General features: G+C 40.5%; 1 protein-coding gene across 2 annotated transcripts in view; it reads left to right on the top strand.

Annotated features, from left to right (window-relative positions):
* Positions 1-20360, top strand: part of CPM (carboxypeptidase M) — a 113490-nt gene extending 93130 nt beyond the window's left edge. For both annotated transcript variants that reach the window (XM_089652682.1, XM_089652681.1), the window contains exons 5-9: positions 3287-3471; positions 7225-7365; positions 10355-10507; positions 14066-14214; positions 15766-20360. In XM_089652682.1, coding sequence (XP_089508808.1) covers positions 3287-3471; positions 7225-7365; positions 10355-10507; positions 14066-14214; positions 15766-15993 — 856 coding nt within the window. In that variant the 3' untranslated portion in view covers positions 15994-20360. The remainder of the gene's footprint in view (positions 1-3286; positions 3472-7224; positions 7366-10354; positions 10508-14065; positions 14215-15765) is intronic.
* Positions 20361-24234: the final 3874 nt, after the last annotated feature.

Genomic DNA, 24234 nt, shown 5'->3' with positions numbered 1-24234 from the left:
GAACCAGGGGTAATATTAAACCACTTGCACTCCAGAAGGTTTTACTCCTTTCATGACCAGGACATTTTTTGCTATCCAGCACTGTGCTACTTTACTGCCAATTGCTCAGTAATGCAACACTGTACCCAAATGAAATTTTTTTTGTGCTTTATAAACTAAAAAATACAGAAATAAAACAAAAACATGCTTTTCTTTTCTGTTTCTATATAAAATGTTGCAAGCAAATAATCTTTCTTCATAAATCTAGGCCAAAATGTATTCTGCTACATTTCTTTGGTAAAAATAATCCAAATCAGTGTATATTATTTAGTCTGTGTGAAAGTCATGAAGTATACAAACTATGGCATATACAATATAATTGAAAATTGATCATTCCTGATGTACTGGCAGCTTATTGCATTTCATGAGGTCCTAAAATGTCAGGTCAGTACATACACTCAGCTGCCACTTTACTAGGTTCACCTTGCCAGTCCCAGGTTTGACCCCCTTTTACCTTCAGAACTTCCTTAATTCTTCGTGGCATAGATTCAACAAGGTTCTGGAACCATTCCTCAGAGATTTTGATCCATATTGACATGAGTTACTGTTGCCTGTCTATCATCACAAACCAGTCTGCCCATTCTCTTCTGACCTCTGACATCAACAAGGCATTTTCATCCACACAACTGCCGCTCACTGGATTTTCTCTTTTTTGGACCATTCTCTGTAAACCCTAGAGATGGTTGTGCATGAAAATCCCAGGTGATCAGCAATTTTTTAAATACTCAGACCAGCCCATCTGGCACCAACAACCAAGTCACTTAATTCCACTTTCATCCCCAATCTGATGCTCAGTTTGAACTTCAGCAAGTCGTCTTCACCTCATCTAGATGCCTAAATGTATTGAGTTGCTGCCATGTAATTGGCTGATTAGAAATTTGTGTTACCAGGCAATTGAACAGGTGTACCTAAGAAAGTGACTGGTGAGTGTATACCCCCAAGATGACCCCTTTTTGCAAAGTAGACAATCCAAAGTATTCATTAGGAGGCATTGTGAGTTTTTTTTAAGTTGTGAATTTTTTGTCACAATTTTTTGGAAGGAAATTAAAAAACTTTTTTTTACAATTTTTTTCTTTTTTACGCTTTTTTCCTTTCTTTAAATTTTTTATTTTCTTTTTCTTTTTTGTCACCATTTCAGTGCAGCGTCATCATATGTTGGGTGTGACAGTGATCAGGGATACTGATTGGTGACAGTATGTTAAAAAAAATATTAATTTTTTATTAAATTTTTTAAACTTTTTGTTTTTACATACTTTTGTCAGAGTAGTTGAGTGTCACCATAATGACACTGTACTACTCTGGAGGGGTGATCAGGGATTTTTTTTTTACACTGTTATAAGCGATCCTTTTAACTGGTATGAATTAATTTAATTCACGGATCAATGCACATATTTACCAGCACACCATGGATATTTAAATGTTTTCCAAAGCTTTTATTGCAGATAGATCACATCATAAAAGAACAAGTGCAATGTTTTGGAGCCTATCAGGACCCCGTCCTCAGCCATATGTCAGAGGGGTCCTGCGTGGCTCTGACACTTGTTCTTTTGTGATGTGATCTTTCTGCAATAAAAGCTTTGGAAAATATTTGAAGATCCATGGTGTGCTGGTAAATATGTGCATTGATCCGTGATGTGTCCAGTATCCAGCTGGTAGTCACTGAAGCCCCCCTACTGATGAGCCCTGTTTCCAGAAAAGTGTGTGATGGGAACATAGACATGCTTTAATTCATGACAGCTTGCTTACTATTAGGTATCACATGGTACAAGGCTGCTGTGAATTGCTTTGTAACATGTGATTGCAGTGGGACAATCAGTGGTAAGCAAGCTATTCATGAATGAGGTCTATTCGTGACAGTTTGTTTACATTGTTATCATGTGATCACTATGATTGGTCATGGGGAACACATGATACCCTGGCCACTCAGTGCGGCGGGGTACCAAGCACCATGAGGCACAGGATCGTGACGCTGAGCACCCCAGGGGGTGCACTAGTGTGAATGACAACATGGCATACAGGTACTTCGCTGTGCCTGAACATGCCACCCACTTGCAGTAAAGGTACTGTAGGCTGGACAGCAAGTGGTTAAATCATTATATAATAAGAAGAAATATTTATTTGTATTTATTTATAGTTACAGTACTGTTGGTTGGCTTTAGTGTAATATTAGGGGTCCCCTGATATTTCCCTTATAAAATGGATAAAGAGATTGAGACAACAGAGTTCGTTTGCAAGAGCCTTGAGAGCGGTGCAAGGATGAGTGTCTGCAGACAACAGTAAAGCATGGTATAAGCTTCCTTCTACCATGTTATTTTTAACAAAAAGAAGAACATGGAGTCCTGGAAGTGATCGTTTGGCCCCCATAGATTCCTGATTTCAACATGAGTGAGTCTGTTTGATATTACGTGAAGAGACATAAGCAACTGGGACAGCCTAAACCCCTTGAACTGTGGTTAGTTCCATTAGATATATGGATCATCCTACCTGCTGAACCCTCTAAAACACTATGTGTAAGTGTATTCGAAGTACTAATGCTGTTTTAAAGAATGGACACACCAAATATTGATTCAATTTAGGTTGCTGTTTATGCATTTTGTAGTTTTGTTGTTATTTTTGCATTTTGTGATTTGATGCATTTTTGCATTTTGATGTGGAAACCCCTGCATGGGGAGCTACGTTTCTTGTTGAACTTAGAGTTTGTTTAATCACAGTGGGCCATCAAACCCTAAACCAGTGGTCTCCAAACTTTGATTTTTTTCTGTCCCTTGAAACACTATTTCATCCACTGACACCAACAATTTGGCATATGTCCATTGGCACCAGTGAAAAGCCACAATTCCTCCCAATTATATCAATAATGGGGCACAATTCTTCCCAATGACACCGAGACACAATTCCTCCCAATGACAACAAGGATAGGGCACAATTCTTCCCAATGACACCAACAATGGGACACAATTTCTCCCAATGACAACAATGATGGGATACAGTTCTTCCCACTGACACCAATGATGGGGCACTATTCCTCCAACTGACACTAGCAATTGGGCATATATCCTCCCACTGTCACCAATGAAGGGGAAAAAATCCTCTTAATGACACCAGCGATAGGGTACTATTCCTACCATGGATACCAACAATGGACCATATGGTTACTGGCCCTATCCCTCAAGGGGCGTACAATCTATGGTGATCTAATCTTTACTTCATTTTTTTTATAAGGTAAAACTTTTATTTATTTTTTTAGGACAAATGCAAAAGGCTATGACCTGAACAGAAATTTTCCAGATGCTTTTGCGGAAAACACTGATCAAATCCAACCAGAAACCCAGGCTGTCATGGACTGGCTTACGAAGGAGACTTTTGTGCTTTCTGCTAATTTTCATGGTGGTGCCTTGGTGGCTAGCTACCCGTATGATAACTCTCCTGATAGTAAGATTTTATTGCATGTATTCTGTCACTGTATACAAGGCACAATGTAACATTTCAAATACAGAGTCTTTCATTGTTGAAGCTAGACAGGTATTTGGAAAAGTTACATAGCAATAGACTGAAAAAAGCATTTCATTTTTTCCCAGAAATAACACAAAGATAATGTAACAGGATAAAATGTATAACCATACAGTCAGCTCCCACATTCACCTTGAATATAATGTCATTGCAAGACAGAATGCCCAAAATAGGAATGCTAATATTGTTGTTGGAATATACAGTCATACTGACACCTCCAGGGTCATTGAATAATTTACACAGTATTAGAGGCCAGCTAAAAAGTAGTAATACTGAACATTCTTAATATTAGTTTGTAGGTAATACCAGGGGTCCTGGAAAAGTACATTCAGCACTCTACTTTCAACTCGTCAAACACACTTGCTTAGACAGGATCCCTACGAGTGCAGTGTAGTATCAATGGTGTGCAGAATGTCATTTCAACCAATGGTCACCTTTCATTTTTCCCTGGGTTGGAGGAAAGACTTGTACGTTTTTACAGTAATTTACAGTAGTTAAAGGATAAGTACACCTTAAAACAATTACATTTTAAATGAGATCCAATCCCTAACTGGATGATATTAACTTTGCTAGGGAACTGTGTGTCATATAACATGGCATGGCTTTAGTCTCATAAAATTTGGATTTCAGTGCTACTAATCTCCTCTATCCTCTTTCAGCATTCCCTGTCTACATGCTATCATGTTAATGTTGGCTGCACATCATTGTTCTGTACCAGTTTCATGACAGTGACAGCAGTTTACCATGGTGTGGGGGCCACACAGCTAGTTGTAGCCTCCAGAAAGTTTCTGACAGGATAACAACTGACGACTTCTGTTGAGCATGGATGGCCATATGCTGATTGAAATTTTGATCGGTGTATGGCCAGCATAAGTGCTACCGAGCAAAATACCTGCAATTTACTCCACTTTTAGTGCAGTATGTAGTTGGTTGTAGTGTGATTAGCCTTTCCCCTGTCTGTGTTCTAAGGTAGGATTGCCACCTCATCCCTTTAAAATGGAGCATATTAATTACGCAGGTTCTGTGGGTGATTAAGGTTGTAATTAAACTCACCTAGTGCCTTACCCGCATACAATTGGCCTCAGAACCTGTGTAATTAATATGTGTTCAGTTTTAAAGGGATGAGGTGGCAACCCTATTCTAAGGCCTCTTTCACACAGGCTTTCATATCAGGTTAGACCAGATGCTCCATACAGGTCTATGAATAGGCAGATGTAAACAGACTTGTGAATAGACCTCCAAATCTGTCCCGGTCTGAAAATAAATGCAAAAGATCTGTGTCCTTTTTTTGTTTTTCTTGATCTAAACGTAATCTGTTGGAGGTAGGCTGATGTAAACAAGCACAAGTCAGTTTAGCAGCCCATAGATCCAACACGGGTCCATTACAATCCATTGTCAAAATGCAGAGAAATAACTGGGCATGGATGGCACAAAAGTGAAATCAACCCCATTTTGCTCCTGTTCTTGACATGTACAGTGCCATCTTCCTACAAAGTTCACCCTTTTGCTGGTAATCTTGTGACATGAGAGCAACATTCTGCCAACAGACTGAATATATGGCCATTCTCAATCCAGCAGGGACCGGTCGAATTTTGACTCGTGTATGGGAAAGCTGGTTGCCCAGAAGTACAACCGATCTACCGATCAACTTCTGTACAGCCGGTCTGTTGGGATTTTCATGCGCAACCAGTGTCGCTGGCTATAGCTGGCAACACTGATCAGTGTGTTCTGATGGCAGGGAAGGCTTTCTACTGTCAAAACTCAATAGCTTATCAGGAGTGATTCTCCCATCCACATCAAATGTATGGATGGTTGAATTAGGTCATTTGTTTTTTGTTCAACTTGCACGGCCAGCTTTAGTCTCAAGTGTTTTGGGTGTTCTTTGCTTTTTCTTGTCCTGCTGTACAGCCTGTTGACTCTAACCCCTTATTTCTTATGATACTGCTGCATTTCATCCAGGCACTAGCACACAGTTCCTGTCCTACTAGTTTGAAAAATCATTTTTTCCAGTCTACCCTCTCATGGACCTTCCCCTGCTGTTTGGCTGCCCACATCAGTGTCAGGATGATTAATGCCTTCTGATCCAGCCATGGTAATGCCAGGCTTCAGATCAGCAGAACAGGCTTAGCCAGCTTTCATAGAGGGGATAAGTACAGAGCTCCCTCTAGTGGTTAATCTATAGATTTCTCTATTATTATTATAATAATACAGGATTTATATAGCGCCAATAGTTTGCTCAGCGCTTTACAATATAACAGGAGACAGTACAGCAACAATACAGTTCAATACAAGAGGGGTAGGAGGGTCCTGCTCCTTGGAGCTTACAATCTAAGAGGTATATATCTATATATTATTATTATACAGGATTTATATAGCACCAACAGTTTGCTCAGCACTTTGCAATATAAAGGGAGACAATACAGCAACAATACAGTTCAATACAAGAGGGATAGGAGGGCCCTGCTCCTTGGAGCTTACAATCTAAGAGGTATATATCTATATATTATTATTATACAGGATTTATATAGCGCCAACAGTTTGCTCAGCACTTTACAATATAAGGGAGACAATACTGCAACAATACAGTTCAATACAAGAGGGATAGGAGGGCCCTGCTCCTTGGAGCTTACAATCTAAGAGGTATATATCTATATATTATTATTATACAGGATTTATATAGTGCCAACAGTTTGCTCAGCACTTTACAATATAACCGGAGACAATACAGCAACAATACAGTTCAATACAAGAGGGATAGGAGGGCCCTGCTCCTTGGAGCTTACAATATAAGAGGTATATATCTATATATTATTATTATACAGGATTTATATAGCGCCAACAGTTTGCTCAGCACTTTACAATATAAAGGGAGACAATACAGCAATAATACAGTTCAATACAAGAGGGATAGGAGGGCCCTGCTCCTTGGAGCTTACAATATAAGAGGTATATATCTATATATTATTATTATACAGGATTTATATAGCGCCAATAGTTTGCTCAGTGCTTTACAATATAATGGGAGACAATACAGCAACAATACCGTTCAATACAAGAGGGATAGGAGGGCCCTGCTCCTTGGAGCTTACATTATAAGAGGTATATATCTATATATTATTATTATACAGGATTTATATAGTGCCAACAGTTTGCTCAGCGCTTTACAATATAAAGGGAGACAATACAGCAACAATACAGTTCAATACAAGAGGGATAGGAGGGCCCTGCTCCTTGGAGCTTACATTATAAGAGATATATATCTATATATTATTATTATACAGGATTTATATAGCACCAACAGTTTGCTCAGCACTTTACAATATAAAGGGAGACAATACAGCAACAATACAGTTCAATACAAGAGGGATAGGAGGGCCCTGCTCCTTTGAGTTTACAATCTAGGAGATACAAAAAGTACAGCTGGTCAGAGTGATATTTTTGGTTATCATTGGTACTTGTATAGCACCTGCTAGTGTGGGAGGAAGCCACAGTATTCATAGGAAACCCACACAAGCACAGGGAGAACATGCAAACTCCATGCAGGTAATCTAATGGTAGGAATTAAAACTGATGACCCTGGTGCTGCAAGGCGGGGGTGCTAAAACATTAGGCACTGTGATATGCATATTTCATTGGCTGGTGAATATTTTTGACTGTAGTATTCTAATTCCACAGCATCTCCAGATACTGATTTTTTGAAGTATCTCGCTCAAACATACGCCCAAAATCACCTCACGATGTCCACAAACAATATTTGTGATTCATTCCAATTTCCAGGTGGCATCACCAATGGCTACTCATGGTATCCTGTGAAGGGTAGGTTGTTTAAAAGCCTTTATGTTCTTTATTTATTTCTGAGCATTACATTTGTCCCTTTATTTATTTTGATTATAACAAAAAAAAAAAATGATCCACTTGAGTCCCTGAGTATTTTTCCTCCTAAATCCCCTTGAGTTTCTGAGTGTTTTTTTTTTCAGGACTGATAGAAGATATATTTCTAGCAAATTTGGTTATACTGTATATCTTTTTATTTCCTTGCTTTTTATTGGGGATAATTAGTAAAAAATTAAAAAATAAATATTTCTGTCATTTTTCCTAACGCAATGTTTATGTAATTTGTGCACCCCCATATATTTACCAAAAAATATATTCAACGTCTGCTGATTAAGTAGATATCAGAATGGTGTGACTTTTAACCATTTGCCGCCCGCCCTATGGCCGAATGGCGGCTGGCAAATGTCATCAGCGTTCCGGGTGGACACCATATGGCGTCCTCCCGCACATGCGCAGATCGCACTCCTGCAGAGCTGCGCAGCAGCGCGATCTGTCACCGGCCATGTACCTCGGACACGGCCAATGACAGATCTGAGTATCGGCCCCCATTGCCGGTACCATGTGACCTGCTGCGACCAATCACAGCAGGTCACATGACAGTTGTATACAATGGATGGCTTCATTCATGCCATCCATTGTATACTAGTGTCTAGCTGTGAATGGTCACAGCTAATCACATGCACATGTCATGTGATTAGCTGTGGCCAAATCACAGCTAAGCACAAAAAAAAAACAAAAAAAAAAAAAACCCTGAATGAATCGATGTCATTCAGGTAAATGCTTGCTTATAGCAAAGTAATTCTTTACTATAGGCAAATTGTGTAAAAAAAAAAAAAAAATACTGATCATTTCCCCAAAGTAGTACAATGTTACTATGGTAACATCGTACTACTTTGGACATAGTAAAATATGAAAAAAAAAAAAAAAATTAATAAAAAAAATTAAAAAAAAATATATATTTTTTTTTTTCATACTATCACCAGTCAGCGTCCCTGATCACCGCCATGCCAGTTATATGATGATGCTGTACTGCACTGGTGACAGTATGTAATAAAAAAAATAGTGAGAATAATTTTTTTTATTTTTTAATTTTCCAAAAATTTATGACAAACAAACAGCTCAATTTTCAGTAAAAGCACTTTATTCATTTTTCATGGATACAAGAAAAGGGAATTTATTTTTTAGTTATGTAAAATCATTGTTAACTTTAGTATTGCTGAAAATTTGATCAAATTAAATTACTAAGCAGTTTATGTAATGGTTATCTATATCCATTTTTCATTAAACCAGACTTTTCCTTGTGACTCGTGATCTGGCTGCTGAAAGCTTCTTCATTAAGCATATTTTCCTCAAAATATTGCAGCTTCAAGACTAAGGGCTTGTTTATTAGTATGCTGTTTGTTTACTAGTATGCATGTTACATTGACACACATTAGGTAAATTAGTGCTCTGCAGTGAATGAATGGAACCCTAATGTACCTGCATTACAGCATGCTGTAGTGCAATATGCTGACCAAACTTTCTGCAGGTCCGATTTTTGGTCTGCTGGGGTGCGATGGCAGACCATTCACCCGAAAGGAATGAATTAATACAACACACGTTAACCAGCAACATGCCTGTCAATTTTAAAAACACTGTAGCAACCATAAGTTCTTTTGCATGCAGCCATTTATTTGCACCTGAACTGCTGACTATGCAACTTAGTAGCAATTCAAAAGTAGGCCAGGTGCAGCTCAGAAGGGGGTCAAAATCAACTCAAACACAAGCTGTAGGCACCTTGCAGCATTTGCCTGTGTACACAAGCCTGTAGGAGAATCTTCTGACTCCAGGGTTGTCACCTCATCCCTTTAAAACTTAAAACATATTAATTACACAGGTTATGAGGCTAATTTAATGCAGATAAGGCACTAAGTGAGTTTAATTACCACCTTAATCAGCCCCAGAACCTGTGTGATTATATGTATTAAAGGGATGAGGTGGCAACCCTAACAGAACAGGTGCATAAAGGGCTCAAAGTCTTTGAACTCGGAATTGCTCAGTCTTGGAACTCTGAATTGCTCGGTCTTGGAACTGAATTGCTCAACGTCTTGGAACTCTGAATTGCTCAACGTCTTAGAACTCTGAATTGCTCAGTGTCTTGGAACCAGGGGCGGACTGACCATTTGGAAACTCAGGCACTGCCCGAGGGCCCGAGGTGAGTAGGGGGCCCCATGAGATGCCCCTGGTACCTTTTTCATAGGCTTTTTTGAGTTTGGGCAAGGACACAGGGGCCCCATGATCCCCTATTGCCCGGGGGCCCCATGAGTTGTCAGTCCGCCCCTGCTTTGGAACCCTGAATTGTTCAAAGTCTTAGAACTCTGAATTGCTCAAAGTCTTGGATCTCTGAATTGCTCAGAGTCTTAGAACTCTGAATTGCTCAGTGTCTTGGAACTCTGAATTGCTCAGAGTCTTAGAACTCTGAATTGCTCAGTGTCTTGGAACTCTGAATTGCTCAATGTCTTGGAACTCTGAATTGCTCAAAGTCTTAGAACTCTGAATTGCTCAATGTCTTGGAACTCTGAATTGATCAACGTCTTGGAACTCTGAATTGATCAACGTCTTGGAACTCTGAATTGATCAACGTCTTGGAACTCTGAATTGCTCACTCAACTGCATCGTCATATTTCTGGTCCGGAGTCAAAGAAATGAGTCACATTTAGACTCCAGACCCCTTATATATACTGTATATTACCTTACCTCTTTAAATCTTGATAATGAATGGCAACACTGTTAATGATAGATCTATTAGTAGTTTAATATGAGGAAGATGAGAAACTTCTGTAATTTCCTTCCAGTATTTATAGTGATAGTTTATTCTTAAAAGCTGTGCTTTGCCTTGTAACCCAAAATTGCCTAATTTACTACAGGTATATGTATATATAAAATGCAAGTTGTACTTATCTGAACTACTGTATTTCCTTTATGAATACAGGTGGCATGCAAGATTATAACTACATCTATAGCCAATGTTTTGAAATTACTCTTGAGATCTCATGCTGTAAATATCCAAATGATTCCACACTGGAGCAGTACTGGAATACAAACAAAATATCGTTGATTGAATACATGAAGAAAGTGCACATGGGTATGTATGTATCAATAATTGTAATGTACAACAGATCAGCAGGAGGTTGTATGCAGGACCATTCCAAATCTTGAAAAGCAGAATACTGAATTCCTCCAAGGAGGTCAAAGATTTATAAGGCAACATAAGAAACTTTCTCCGGCCACCTGAGACAAAAATTTCATTTTGGCTAATTTTGGAATTGTTGTGTACTGGAAAGCTAAAATGTCATCAACTAGCAAATACAAATTTTAGAAAATATATTTGATCAACAGGTCCAATGTTATTGCTGTCATGAGGTTCAATTTACCCCAGAGTAAGGGTTCTTTCCCAGAAAGTAAAGATCTTTGATTGGAGGAGTCAGATCCTGTCATTCATCTGCCTGTCCTCCATTCAGAGAATGCTTTGCATTCTGGAAAAGAATAGCACAACTTTTAATGAAGGTGGTGGGTAGGGTTGCCACCTCATCCCTTTAAAACCGAACACATATTAATCACACAGGTTCTGAGGCTTATTAAGGTGGTAATTAAACTCACTTAGTGCCTTACCTGCATTAAATTAGCCTCAGAACCTGTGTAATTAATATGTGTTCAGTTTTAAAGGGATGAGGTAGCAACCCTAGTGGTGAGCGAGCAGTGCAGGTCTTTCACACTTGCAGAGGCTGATGTTAGCCCCCACAATGCTGGAAGATCAGCGATGTGGAGTGGACCCAGCAGCAGCGAGGAGAAGATTCCTACACTATGCAGCAGCCTGCCTAAAATGGGACAGGCAGGTAAGTAGACATGTGCGGGTGTTATTACTTATTTTTCTGCAAAGGAGGAAAGGGGGCAAGTGCCAGCTATGTGTAGTAGGTAAAAACAGCTTTTAATACTCAAAGAGAAGATGCACTCACAAAACAAGCATAAAAAACAGGCATGGAACATTATGTGAGCTGTCATCACGAGTCCCGAACCTGGTCCGCCAGATAGATCAATTGCTGTGATCCCGCTGATTGGCTACTCTGGACACTCCCAGGGCTTCCTGATCGGTGTGGAATGCAGAGACAGGTGGAAGTAACGTCACAACCGGATAGGACTGACAGACGTAGCGATGCTTTGCGGCGCATGCGCTCCTTCTTCAGGACTGTCTCTGCATTTCACGACAATCAGTAAGCCCTTCGATCCTCCAGAGCAGCCCCTCAGTGGGACCACAGCAGTTGATCCATCTGGCAGACTGGGACTCATGATGACAGCCCATATAGCTTTACATGCCTGTTTTTACATTCATTCTGCACTCCTGTGACCTGTTTTCAGCTGACAGTGGGCTAAAGCCGTTGTTGGCTGATGTCACAGAGCTGGTCCAGGCTGGGGAAGGATCGTGACCATATGGTCAGCATCCACCCCAGAGTCTGGAGAGCTAGCTACTGAGAGCCTGAGCCAGCCGCTCCCTCCCTCTCCACAGCCCAGTGTTCCAGTGAGGTGGGGCGGATGGTGGGGAGAGCAGAGAGTGGTGACTGACAGTCGCCAATCTCTGCTCACAGCGGTGGTGAGAACTCGGCGATGAGCAGTCATGTGATCAGCGATCATTGAGTTCTCATCCCTTAGAACCGGCAGAGGACTGATGCTGTATCCACTTAGGTAAGTATGAAAAAATTCCTGTACTTCTTTTAATGAAATCTCTCAAGAAAAAAACATAGAGGATGTCATTTCTGGCCTCTGCTCTGAAAATGCCAGTTACCTAGTTGCCATAACAGACAGGCAGCCAGCATTTGCAGAACGACTTCTTCAATGGTAATCCACATATTAGCGTAATGATAGGTTTATAGAATGTAGACTGGAGGGGAAAATAAATTACACTGACCTCTGTGCCAGATTTGCTTGTTAGACTGTCTGTTCTGAATCCCTTCTAGCAGCTGTGTCCTGCTCTGTGGCTTCCACATGTATGGGTTGAGCCATAGAAGCCATTGGGGAAATACCTGACAATACCTGAGAAATGAGCAAGAAAAAGGCAACAGAATGTGTTTTGAGACAATCATTTTAAAGCTGCTGATCTGTCCACTAGCACATATAGATAATTGGCATGAACATACTATACTCCTCTTTCCCAGTCACTCACAAACACAGATTTGCAACTAAGGGCTCGTTCACACTTGACTGTTTTAGCAAATCTTGCCAAACGCCCCTATAGCATTTGGGAAGCGTTGGTCCTATGTTTGCGGAGCGTTTTTTTAACGCTCCGCAAACGCCGCATGCGCGGTTCAGCGGCGGTTGCTAGGCATTTGCCGAGCGTTAAAAACGCCCCACAAATGCCTATAATGAAGTTTGAATGGTGTTACTGCTCCGCAAACGCCCTGCAACCGCGTCTCAATGGCACCGCAAACGCCGGTCGGGCTTTTGCAGAGCGGCACCATAAACTAGAATAGGAGGCTTCAACGCCTCCTGACTCGACCAGAGGCGTCTGTTTTGCCGCGCCGCGACGCTAACACTCCCGTTAGAACAGCACTATGTGCTGCAATGTGCAGAATTGTCCGAGGTGTTTGGGAAGCAGTAAAAACACTTCCCAAACGCCTTTCTGCCGCCTGCACACAACGCTAGTGTGAACGTAGCCTTAAAGGTTACGTTGACACAACAGTTTAGCTGAGGATATAGTTAGCTGTGTTCAGAGGTGGCTAAACGCAGCCTCTGCACAAAGCAACACTCGCTCTTACTAGCTGTGATTAGCTGAAGCCAGTTTGTGTGTGGCCAAAACTTCACAGAGGCACCAGCCCTAGATGCACACTGGAGGGGATTTACAAACCCTGGTGCACATAGAATCTGGTGCAGCTTTTTACATTGTAACCAATCAGCTTCTAGGTTTGAGCCCGGATTCACACTGGATCCAACTTTGACATTGTGCGACTTCACACTATTTCAGTCGGATGTCAGTACGACTTCAGGTGTGACTTTGAAGACATCTGTGCGACTTCATGCACAGATGTCTATGCAACTTGCACCTGAAATCGCCAAAAAGTAGAGCAGGAACTATTTTCAAAATGGTTCCATTGCCGATCATAGGCCGTGACTTGTCATGGGATTTGACACTGTCAAATTGCATGAGAAGTCGCATCGGCGTGAACCAGGGATTTTTATCAAAGCTTAATTGAACAATCTGAAGTTAGTAGCTGATTGGTTACTATGCACAGCTGCACCAGATTTTAAGTGCTGGAGTTTTAGTAAATCTCGTTCCACTGTCTGCATTCAGGCTATGTGTTTGCATGTAACCTCTCGGATTAGTTGCTACATTAGAACAGTAGCTGTACCAGCCATTGATTTGTACAGCTGATAGCTGCTGCTAGTCAGACACTGTGCGCAAATAGAGTTTAAAAGCTCCAGCCAGCATCTGCTGATTCTTACCGGTTCTTACCTGCCCGCACACAAACTGACAAGTGAATGTAGCAAAACACATTCCGTTTATTAGTGTCTTTTATATATAGAAGTCCAAAGGTGGTGGTAAAATCTTGGCCTTCAAGGGCTGCATGAACAAAACAGGGATAAACTATGTTCAGTGGTAGGGAAGCACCATTGTCCTGTATAATATTTTGTATGTCCATTGATTTCACAGGAGTAAAGGGACAGGTATTTGACATAAATGGGAAACCTGTTCCGAACGTTATTGTGGAGGTCAAGGGAAAGCAACATGTGTGTCCATATAGAACGAACAAGTATGGGGAATATTATCTCTTGCTTCTTCCCGGAACATACACATTCAATGTAAGTAATAAGGATACAGATCTGAGAAGCTTGTACATAATATATACAGGGGATGGATAACTTATGTAAAAACATCAGTAGCTAAAATATTTCCAATGAACAAACTGAATAGGGGAAATGTCTTTCACAATCTGTGACTGTCACCCATTGCTGAGGACAGGGGGCCCTACTGCATGCCCAATGGCACATTTATCACATAGTCTGATTCTGGAAGAGAAGAGAGGGGATAAACTCACAGCTTTACCTGGATTCCCATGCCCCCCATATCCCTTTGTCTGTCCTTCCCTCCTTTTCTTCTCACTTTTGTTTTTTTAAATTTCTCTTTCCCTTCGGCTATTTATTTTACAGTATTTATAAAGCGCCAATAGTTCACTCAGCACTGTACATTACAAAGGGGGATAGAACATGTGACAGAACAACATCAATACAATGCAAAACATGAGGGGATCGAGGGCCCTGCTCTTTCGAGCTTACAATCTAGGAATATGAATAAGACCTGTCAGACTCAAGACCACCAACCTAATGATGCCCAACTGCCTAACATATACATGCCACCTAGAATACTCTAGAGCTGGCCATAGACTCCCCCATATACACAGATAGTTCCTGCTTAACCGGCCGAGATCTAAACCATCTATGGCCGGCTTAGCAATGGACTCACTCCCGCAGTAGTCTGCATTTGGGAAAACCCCAAGGTCTGAGGAAGAAGCTCCACTTCGAAACACGTTACCGCATACCAACGTCATCACGCTCCTAAGCTGAAGTCATGTGCCATTTGTGTTCCACACTGGTTCCCTGCAGCGGCCAGCCGCTCCAGGATACTCTTCTAGCCAAAGTCAGCTGCATGAATACCACTTGTCCTTCATTGCCTCCCAGGAGCCCGGACTACGTTAGGTGACATGCTAATTTCTTTTTTACTTTCTGTGAGTTGCTAATTGTCATTTTTACTATTAAATTGTACATTTAATGCTGCACTTAGTTTGGCGCCCCTCTTCCTTCTTCTTTTTCACATACAGAGTTCAGCTTTGCTCTGAGAGTGCTGCCGCTGATGCCGCCATTTGCAAATATATTGTCATTGTGAACAATAATGGTCCCCCACATTGACTTATTGATGGACCGTATAGACTTTCATGTAGCTTTATTATACCCCTCCAGCACCAAATTTGTATATATTGGAAAACCCCAGTGGGCCTGAACACCAAAACCAACCGTCCCCCCACCCCTTTTCCTTTCTTCCCTGCTGGTTTTACTATGTTGATAAATGCTTGAGACGTACATGCCTGCTGATAATTTATTTTATACTTTTGTATACTGTAGTGCTAATACTAAACTGCACCTGAAAATGCTTAATAACATTTTTATGAAACAAATATTTCCAGTGAATAAGATGACAGAAGCAGAGTTTGTCCACCACTTCTGCTTTTTTCTTCTGGTATTTGGTCAGTTTTGCAATGTATACTGTCATCTGTGCACTATAACAATTCTGTACATAGCACTGGTAAAACTAAAAGGATCATATTATTAACACATTTCATGTTCCCATGTTTTTAGGTCTCGGTGCAAAGTGCAACAATACTTACCAACATAACTGTACCAGAGACTATAAATTTCTCAGCGATGGTATATGACTTCCAGTACAAAGTCAATATAGACAGCCCATATCCGGTCACAACAACTTGCAGCCCTAATGGAGTCAGCAGTAGCAGCAGCGTACTGAAAGCATGTTTGCTGACAATTATACTGAGAACTGCCCTGACATTGTTCATTAATGCACTATAGCACCTGCCATGAATCAAGACTGTGCAAAGGAGCAAGTTTTGGGACTTTCCCAAAGCAAGAAGCCAAAAAAGTAACCAAAGTTTATATAGTAACAAGACACAATGGAATTACCTTTTTAACAGTTTTTATTCCATGAATCACACCAGCAATATACAGATGTACTATTTTTCAAATTGTTGTTGGATTTATTGAAGATATTTAGATTATAACGTAATTTGTATGGGCCATTTTTCCAACTTGCAGCGCTTTATCATTTGACTTTTAGATGAACTTTCCGCAATGGTTGTTTATTACAATATAATAAAATATTTGTTTATACCATTTTACCAAAAAAAAAAACTGGATATATAGGTGCCGGTTTTCTGGCTACCCATAGACTGTGAACGCCAGGGTTCCATAGTCTTTCAGGGTTTTATACCAAGGATTATTCCATGAGCTCCAAAGACTTTGCCTTCCCAGGAAATTGTACATTTACAAAATAGATATTGCCAAATATTACTGAGACAGTGCTTCCAAGTACATGTGTTTAAGTTGTGTGCTCCTTCAGTTACTTTGGGATAGAAAATTGTCATTTTACCTATCTAAAGCCACACAGCCTTTGGACAAGCCATAGGAATGAAAAAAGGGCATAGCGCATACGCACAGGGGGCCTGGCCGGGACAGTTTTGTTGCCCTGGTCAGGGTCACTGACTAAAGATCAGCATGGGGCTGAGGATAAGTATTTCGCTATTTGACCTACATTAGGGAAGGAAGCTGTAAAGGACAACTAAACTAAATGTGTAGTTGTCCTTAAAGGTCCAGTCTACTAGAAAATAACTCAACAGATCAACTCACTCTACACTGATATTCAGATTTCATGTGTCGTGTTTTATTTAAAATGGATGGCACTGCAACATACTAACACATGTAACACAGCACAAAGGTGTCTTTCAAACATCATTGGGGATCCTACTCTCCCAACTTAATTTTTTAAAATATTTATTTTTTATTAAAGAGAATACAACGGGGGATGCTGAAAATAAAATTGGGCAAGAACACAAAACTCTCAGGTCGACAGCTACAGAACCAAACTATAGCGGGGAGATCTTACAGTAGATTTACTAAAACTGGTGTGCTCAGAATCTGGTGCAGTTGTGCATGGTAGCCAATCAGCTTCTAACTTCAGCTTGTTCAATTTACTTTTACAATAAAACCTGGCAGCTGACTGGTTTTTATGCACAGCTGCACCAGATTTTGCACCATGCAGTATTAGTAAATATCTCCCAAAGTGTCAATAAACCCAGTCCATGAAAACCTCTCATGTGCATACTCACAAAGCCACTTGAAGAATTTGTTTTGTAAAGAGTGAAATACACCTGGTTGATCCAGCAATCAGCTGTCCCTCCCATCTTCTCTGTGTCCCCACTGCAGCCTGAGATTGTGTAGACCAGCTGGTGTCCACTTCTGAGCATGTTCCAGTGTCAGTTCTCTTCTAAGCTCTTCATTTCGTCCTTTTTCTTATCTGTGCAACCCACATAACTATAGAGTCACACATGTGGGCATAAACACAGTGGTAAATTACACTCCCCTTACTCTGTCCTCCTCCATCCTTCTATTTTTAAGAAACTCACAAAAAGCTCAGTTTTAATATAAATCAGTAATAAATATATTAAATGTAATTGCTAATACCTATAAAAAAGAGCCTTGGATGCAGATGCTGTCTGAACAACATGAAAGCTAGTGTCAGCCATGGTTGACTCCACCATATTAATGAACAAAAATTACACATTTAAAGTGCAAAAAGATGTGTTTCATACACGCCACGGTGTTTGGCGTGGTGTGCGTTTTGGCCTCCGCATGCAGACCACAAGGGCAGTGCATTTGGATGCTGTGAAGGAAACGAGCACAGAATGCATCTTTCCCACACTGCATTCCGGTGTGAAATGGCCCTTACACCAGAATAAGGTGTAATTTGACCAGGTGACTGTAAATTTTAAATCAGATTGAACTCAGCTGAAAATAAACTTTTTTTTTTAATTATACTTATCCAGGTGCATTAGGCCTAATATGTGTTACAATTAAAAAGTATGAAAACATTTTATATTCCTGATATGTGCCTGCTGTACCTTGTTCTTGTATGAAAAAGTATCCTGTTCTCTTTGTATTGCTTCCTTTGTGTGAAATCCCTGGTGTTCCTGCCAGTCTCTTTGCTTTCCTAATAAAAACTGACCACACTAGGCATGAGAGCACAGGACAGTGGAGTTTTCTAGCTGTGCTGGCAACTCAGTGTGCTCTGCTCCAATGATCAGACTTCTACTCACACGCCCTTCCCTGCATATCTATTCACTGGGAAGTCCAGTTTGCTGTTGTTTCTCCTCCCCCAGCTCTCTGTTCTTAGCTGCATAAGGAGCTTAGAAGAAATGTGATCACTAATAAAACAGGGGGAAAAAGGTATTTACAATTTTTTTTTTTTATATCTATACCAACTGTTTTGCCTTTCATTTCTTTTTTAGAATGAATGGGTTGTTTTACAAGGTGAGGGTTTACACATACTTTAACTACAAATTTGCTGTAGTCACACTCCCATAATAACTGAGGATGAACTCTAAGGCCTCTTGCACACTGCAGCTCAAAGAAGCTGCTCCTACAGCCATTTGAACTGTTTAAAGTTTTTATTTTTCTCTGCCTGTTAATTCCCCTCCATGTTATCCTATGTGTCCATGTGTCCTTAGTGGCTGGGGAGTTTACAGGCAGAAAATAAAACACCATCACTTGTGTGTTCAGGAGAGGAGCTTTTGACCATAAAAAAAAAAATTTCAAAAGTGAAAAAAAAAAACATTTATTAGCATGATTTAATACATTCTAATGGCCAGGATTCTGACCAATGAAATGCATTCACGCAGGAGCGCACGTGCAAAAACAAACGCTATTTTGATTCTGAAAACTCCAGTAGCTCAAAAACTGTTTTTGAGTTTCTCAGTGCATATGAAGCCTTATAAAGATCATTCTAAGGCAGGGGTCTCAAACTGGTGGCCCTCCAGCTGTTGCAAAACTACAAGTCCCATCATGCCTCTGCCTTTGGGAGTCATGCTTGTAACTGTCAATCTTGCAATGCCTCATGGGACTTGTAGTTTGGCAACAGCTGGAGGGCCGCCAGTTTAACACACGTGTTCTAGGGTATGAGCCGATTGAGCATTACCTGCAGATTGTATTAAAGAGAGGCTGCTGTGAGGGGTGAACCAAAAAATCATACACAAATCTTCAGTTATTGCTCCAGGTGACAGTATAGGGTGAAGGAAGAGGAGTACACTGCTAAGTGAGTAGGTAGGTAATTGAAGCTGTTTTTTTTTACTCAGCTTTAGCAAAGTCACCCCACAACAGTAAAATCCATCTGTATATGCAGTAAAGCATGCTTCTTATACTAAGGGGTTAATCCTTTGCATTGTGTAAAAACGCTGTTTGATCCTGTCTTCTCTTCCTCCCCTTCTTCTACTGTCCCCAATATGTTTTGTATGCTCGTTATTTTCAAATCAGTTACAATTTTGAAAGATGGCTATATTGTATTTTATTCTACATTCAAATTTCAAAAGATGGCTATATTCTATTCTATTTGAAATTCAAATTTTGGAAGACAGCTATATTCTATTTGATCCAAAATTTGAGTTTCAAAATTCCAATTTTGAAAGATGACTATATTCTATTTTATTCTATTCCAAATTCAAATTTTGAAATTCAGATTTTGGAAGATGGCTATATTCTATTTTATTCTATTCCAAATTCAAATTTTGAAATTTTAATTTTGGAAGACAGCCAAAGTCTTTCCATTATATTTTATTTGAATTTTGAAATTCAGATTTCGGAAGATGGCTATATTCTTTTTTATTCTATTCCATTCAAAATTCAGAAGACTGCTATGTTCTATTCTATTTGAAATTAGAATTTCGGAAGACCGCTATATTCTATTTTATTCTATTTGAAAGTCAAAAGACAGCTATATTCTATTTTATTATATTCTAATCTATTCTATTTAATATTTTGTAACATATTCTATTCCTTTGTTTTCTATTATGTCCTTATCCTTTATATTCTATTCTATTTCCCATTCTATAATCTATTGTTTTTTTTTCTATACCGTTCTATTTTTATATTCTATTTTATTCTATTTGTATTTTCTATTCCATTCCATTTTCTATTCTATGAAGCAACCTAAGTAGGCATCATCTTTGTTCACTTTTATACCTTACTGTATTTATTGCAATATGTTTCCATTTCAAATTCGAATTTGGATAATTTGTTTCATTGTAATTTATTGTGGATTCGTTACTATTGTGATATTTGGATACATCCGAAAAATAAAAATTTTGTCTGAATTTTGATTTGTAACAAAACGAATTTCACGTGTCTATTTTTCAGCCTGTCATTGATTTTACAAGATTTCTGACAGCAAGCTGTATGTTGCACCTGAGCCTCCCTTGTGCACAAATGCCATGTATTTACGCTGTACTATCAGAACCACCTGTGTGCATGAGCCTTTCATGGATAAAATCCTTCATTAGACCATCAATTCACTTCTTTTGTAAAATCCAGTTATTTTTTGTTTAACAAAGAAAACAATACAAACAAGTCAAGGCGTTGGTCATCATTACAAGTAAGCCTGGGTTCACATAGATGCGGTGCGGAATTTGCAGCGTTTTCTGTGCGAATTTTGCACCGCATCACAATCGCACCCAGTTCATGCGAACCACTGTGGGTGTGTATGTTAATAACACCCCGACTCGGATGCAGAGTTGGATCGCATAGGTGTGAATACCCATGCGATCCGATTCTAGTGCAGACCGAAAAAAGGGTCTTGCACCTTCTTGGTGCGGTTGCGGTGCGATTTGAGCCATACATAATATATGGCTCAAATCGCACCGCACAGAATTCACATGTGATCTACAAAGGAATGCGGTTCCTTTGTGAATCACATGTGATGTACCGCACCGCATTAGTGTGAACCTAGCCTAAATATGTGATGCGTATGTGTACAAACCAAGCTTCCAACTTTACATTGTAAATGCACCTCAAACATATTGCTCGTAGGATAACAGGTTCAGTATCTATATAGGCAGCTCAACTGACACTAATCATATCAGTCAACTGTAATCATTTTATAAGAATTTGTGGGAAAAGAATGAATCGGGCAATGATATCATGCAAATAGTATATCTATCCTGACCAAATGTCTCTCCGCCTCCATTATCTTATCCACTTCCGCCTTCCCGTCAAGAATAGTAGGACACCTATCCATTTTCCGAAACCTTGGAATATGGCTTTTTGTGGCATTTAACAAGAGAGGGGGTGATACTATTCTTGTATGATTTCAATGGATGAAGGTACCTCATGCAAAAGATAGTGAAGGGGCTTATGTTAAATAGGCTTCAGGTGGGTTTTGGTATCCATGGCAAGATCTCCTCCCAGTGCACACAGTGGATCATAGGACTCTCTCTCTCTCCTCCACTGGTGTGAGAATGCTCCTGTAACCGATGGCCTGTCGGGTGGAACTCATAGCCATAGTGTAGTGTGTAAAATACCAAGTAGTTTTATTAAAATTGTACTTACAAGTAACAAGATGTGGGCAGCACAGTGGCTGAGTGGTTAGCACTTCCGCCTGGCAGTACTAGGGTCGTTGATTCAAATCCCAACCACGACACCACCTGCCTGGAGTTTGCATGTTCTCCCTGTGCCTGCGTGGGTTTTCTCCAGGTACTTCAGTTTCCTCTCACACTACAAAGACATGCTGGTAGGTTAATTGGATCCTGTCTAAATTGGCCCTAGTATGTGTATGTATTAATGTGAGTTAGGGGCCTTAGATTGTATGTCACTTGAGGGTTAGGGACTGATGTAAATGTACAATATATATGTAAAGTGCTACGTAAATTGACAGCGCTATATAAGTACCTGAAATAAATGAATGCCGTGATGTATGATCCACAGAGACGCCTATACTCATCCCTCACAGATGGGGAGGAAGTGCTTTTGACCTGTTTTTAATGAAGGTGGTCTTTGTGTGGAGCTGAGAGTCCATTTCAGAGGTACTTTTTGGGTGGTGCACATTTGCATGGATTGCTGACCGCACCGGGGAGAAGGGTACATACACCAGCAGGAGGGTCAATATCAAGATTGTGTACAGATTTATACCTGTTTGCATGGAATATATGAGAGACCACGTATTATGCACACAATGGACTATAGGTTAGAGTTTATTTGGTATTTCACAGCAGTGCAACACATTTTCCTTGTTTTATTTGATGTATTTGTGTTTGACAACAGTCACGACTAGTGATTGCAGCAGCTGTGCTTAACACTGGATGTCATTGGATTCACTTATTTGGGTTTGGCAGCGCACAATTATTATCACTCTGTTATTACTTTTACAATTCAGTCTATCCCAAATGTGCAATGTGGCAAGGGTGATAGGAGAGGTCCAACTAGACCAGTCCTCTAACTTTTAAAACAGGGGGCCAGTTCATGGACCTTCACACTGTTGGGGGGCCGGACTATAGTTTGAAAAAATTATTCCGCAACGCACATATCTTATTTGTAGTGCAAACAAAAACAGGAAAAAACAATACAATATTTATTGTTGCGGTGCCTGATTATGGCGGCAGAGGAGAGCTTGAGGTAGGAGCTCTCGGAGTAGTCTCCTCTGTCCGATCCCCCCCCAGGCCCCCAAGCCCCTGCTGATATGTGTATAATCAGCGGGGTGAGACCTACCTCTGCCTAGTAGGCACCCTGGGATCCGTGGTGGTCCATGGGGAGGGAGACCCTGGAGCCGGAGATCGGCTGGTGTGCAGCCCTGCAGTGACGGTGTGTCTGGATGCCGGGAGGTGAGGGGGCGCGTCTCGAGTGCGTGGCTGGCCGCTTTGCATCTCTGGGAGGCGAGGAAGCTGGCCGGCGTCTGACAGGAGGAGGGAGAGACGCTGAAATGTGTGTCGGCTAGCTGTCCCAGAGTTCTGGAGTGTTGTAGAGAGGAGAGGGACAGTGTGGCCTGAAGAGAGAGCAGAGGAAACCACAGCCCTCTGCTCTACAAACCCCTTCACCACAAATCTCAGTATTACACAGCATTCCACAGCCCCCCCACCACAACTTCCAGTGTGTTCACAGCCCCCTGCACCACAACTCCCAGCGTGCCACAGCCCCCTGCACCACATCTCCCGGGGCTCCATAGCCCCCCTGCACCACAACTCCCAGAGTTCTACAGCCTCCTCCAGTACTACTACTCCCAGCGTTATCCAGGGGAGTCCCCTTGAAAGAAGAAGAAAAGCTGACCTGCTGGATGGACTGAAGGAGAGAGCCTGGAGCCGTCTCACAAGAAGAGAAGTGCAAAGTGGTGAGTGAGTCTGGCTGTGGCTTCATTTATAAGTCCTGTATTGAGTTTGTGGGGAAGCAGAGTGCGAGAGAAAAGGGGGGACTCCCAGAGAATATAAATAAGGAGAAGAAGAATGGTGAAGGAATAAGCTAAAAGAAAAGTGAACAGATAGGACTGGGACTGGCATATCAATGGTTGTTTCTCCCTAACTATGAGTCTTTAGAGGAAAAAATATAAGTTACAGAAGAAATGAAAAATAAAACTGTAAAAGGCAGTGGGCTTAACCACTTGAGCTCCTGAGGGTTAGGCCTCTTTTTGCTACTCGGCGCTGCACTAATTCAACTGATAATTGCGCGGTCATGCAATGCTGCACCCAAAAAAATTTACGTCCTTTTCTTCACACAAATAGAGCTTTCTTTTGGTGTAATTTGATCACCTGTGCGCTTTTTATTTTTCACGCTATAAACAAAAAAAGGCCAAAAATTTTGAAAAAAAACTATTTTTTACTTTTAGCTATAAAAAATATATAGTAAACTCAAAGTTGGTTATAAATTTAGGCCAAAATGTATTCTGCTACATGTTTTTGGAAAAAAAATCCCAATAAGTGTATATTGATTGCTTTGTGTGGAAGTTATAGCGTCTACAATTTATGGTATAAAATACTGCAATTTACGCCATTTTTCTGCTATACAGCGGTGCGCTAGTTTAACGGACAATTGCGCGGTCATGCAATATGGAACATAAATGAAATTTACATCCTTTTTTTCCCCACAAATTGAGCTTTCTTTTGGTGGTATTTGATTGCCTGTGTGGTTTTTATTTTTTGCGCTATAAAAAAAAAGACTGACAATTTTGAGGAAAAAAAACAATATTTTGGACTTTTTGCTATAAAACATGTCCAGTAAAAAAAA

Source organism: Staurois parvus, unplaced genomic scaffold, assembly GCF_062004578.1.
Source record: "Staurois parvus isolate SC_StPar_1 unplaced genomic scaffold, SC_StPar_1.0 ptg000025l, whole genome shotgun sequence".
In the NCBI taxonomy this organism is placed as follows: domain Eukaryota; kingdom Metazoa; phylum Chordata; class Amphibia; order Anura; family Ranidae; genus Staurois; species Staurois parvus.
The sequence above is the reverse complement of the archived record's forward strand: the minus strand, read 5'-3'. Positions and strand labels throughout refer to the sequence as shown.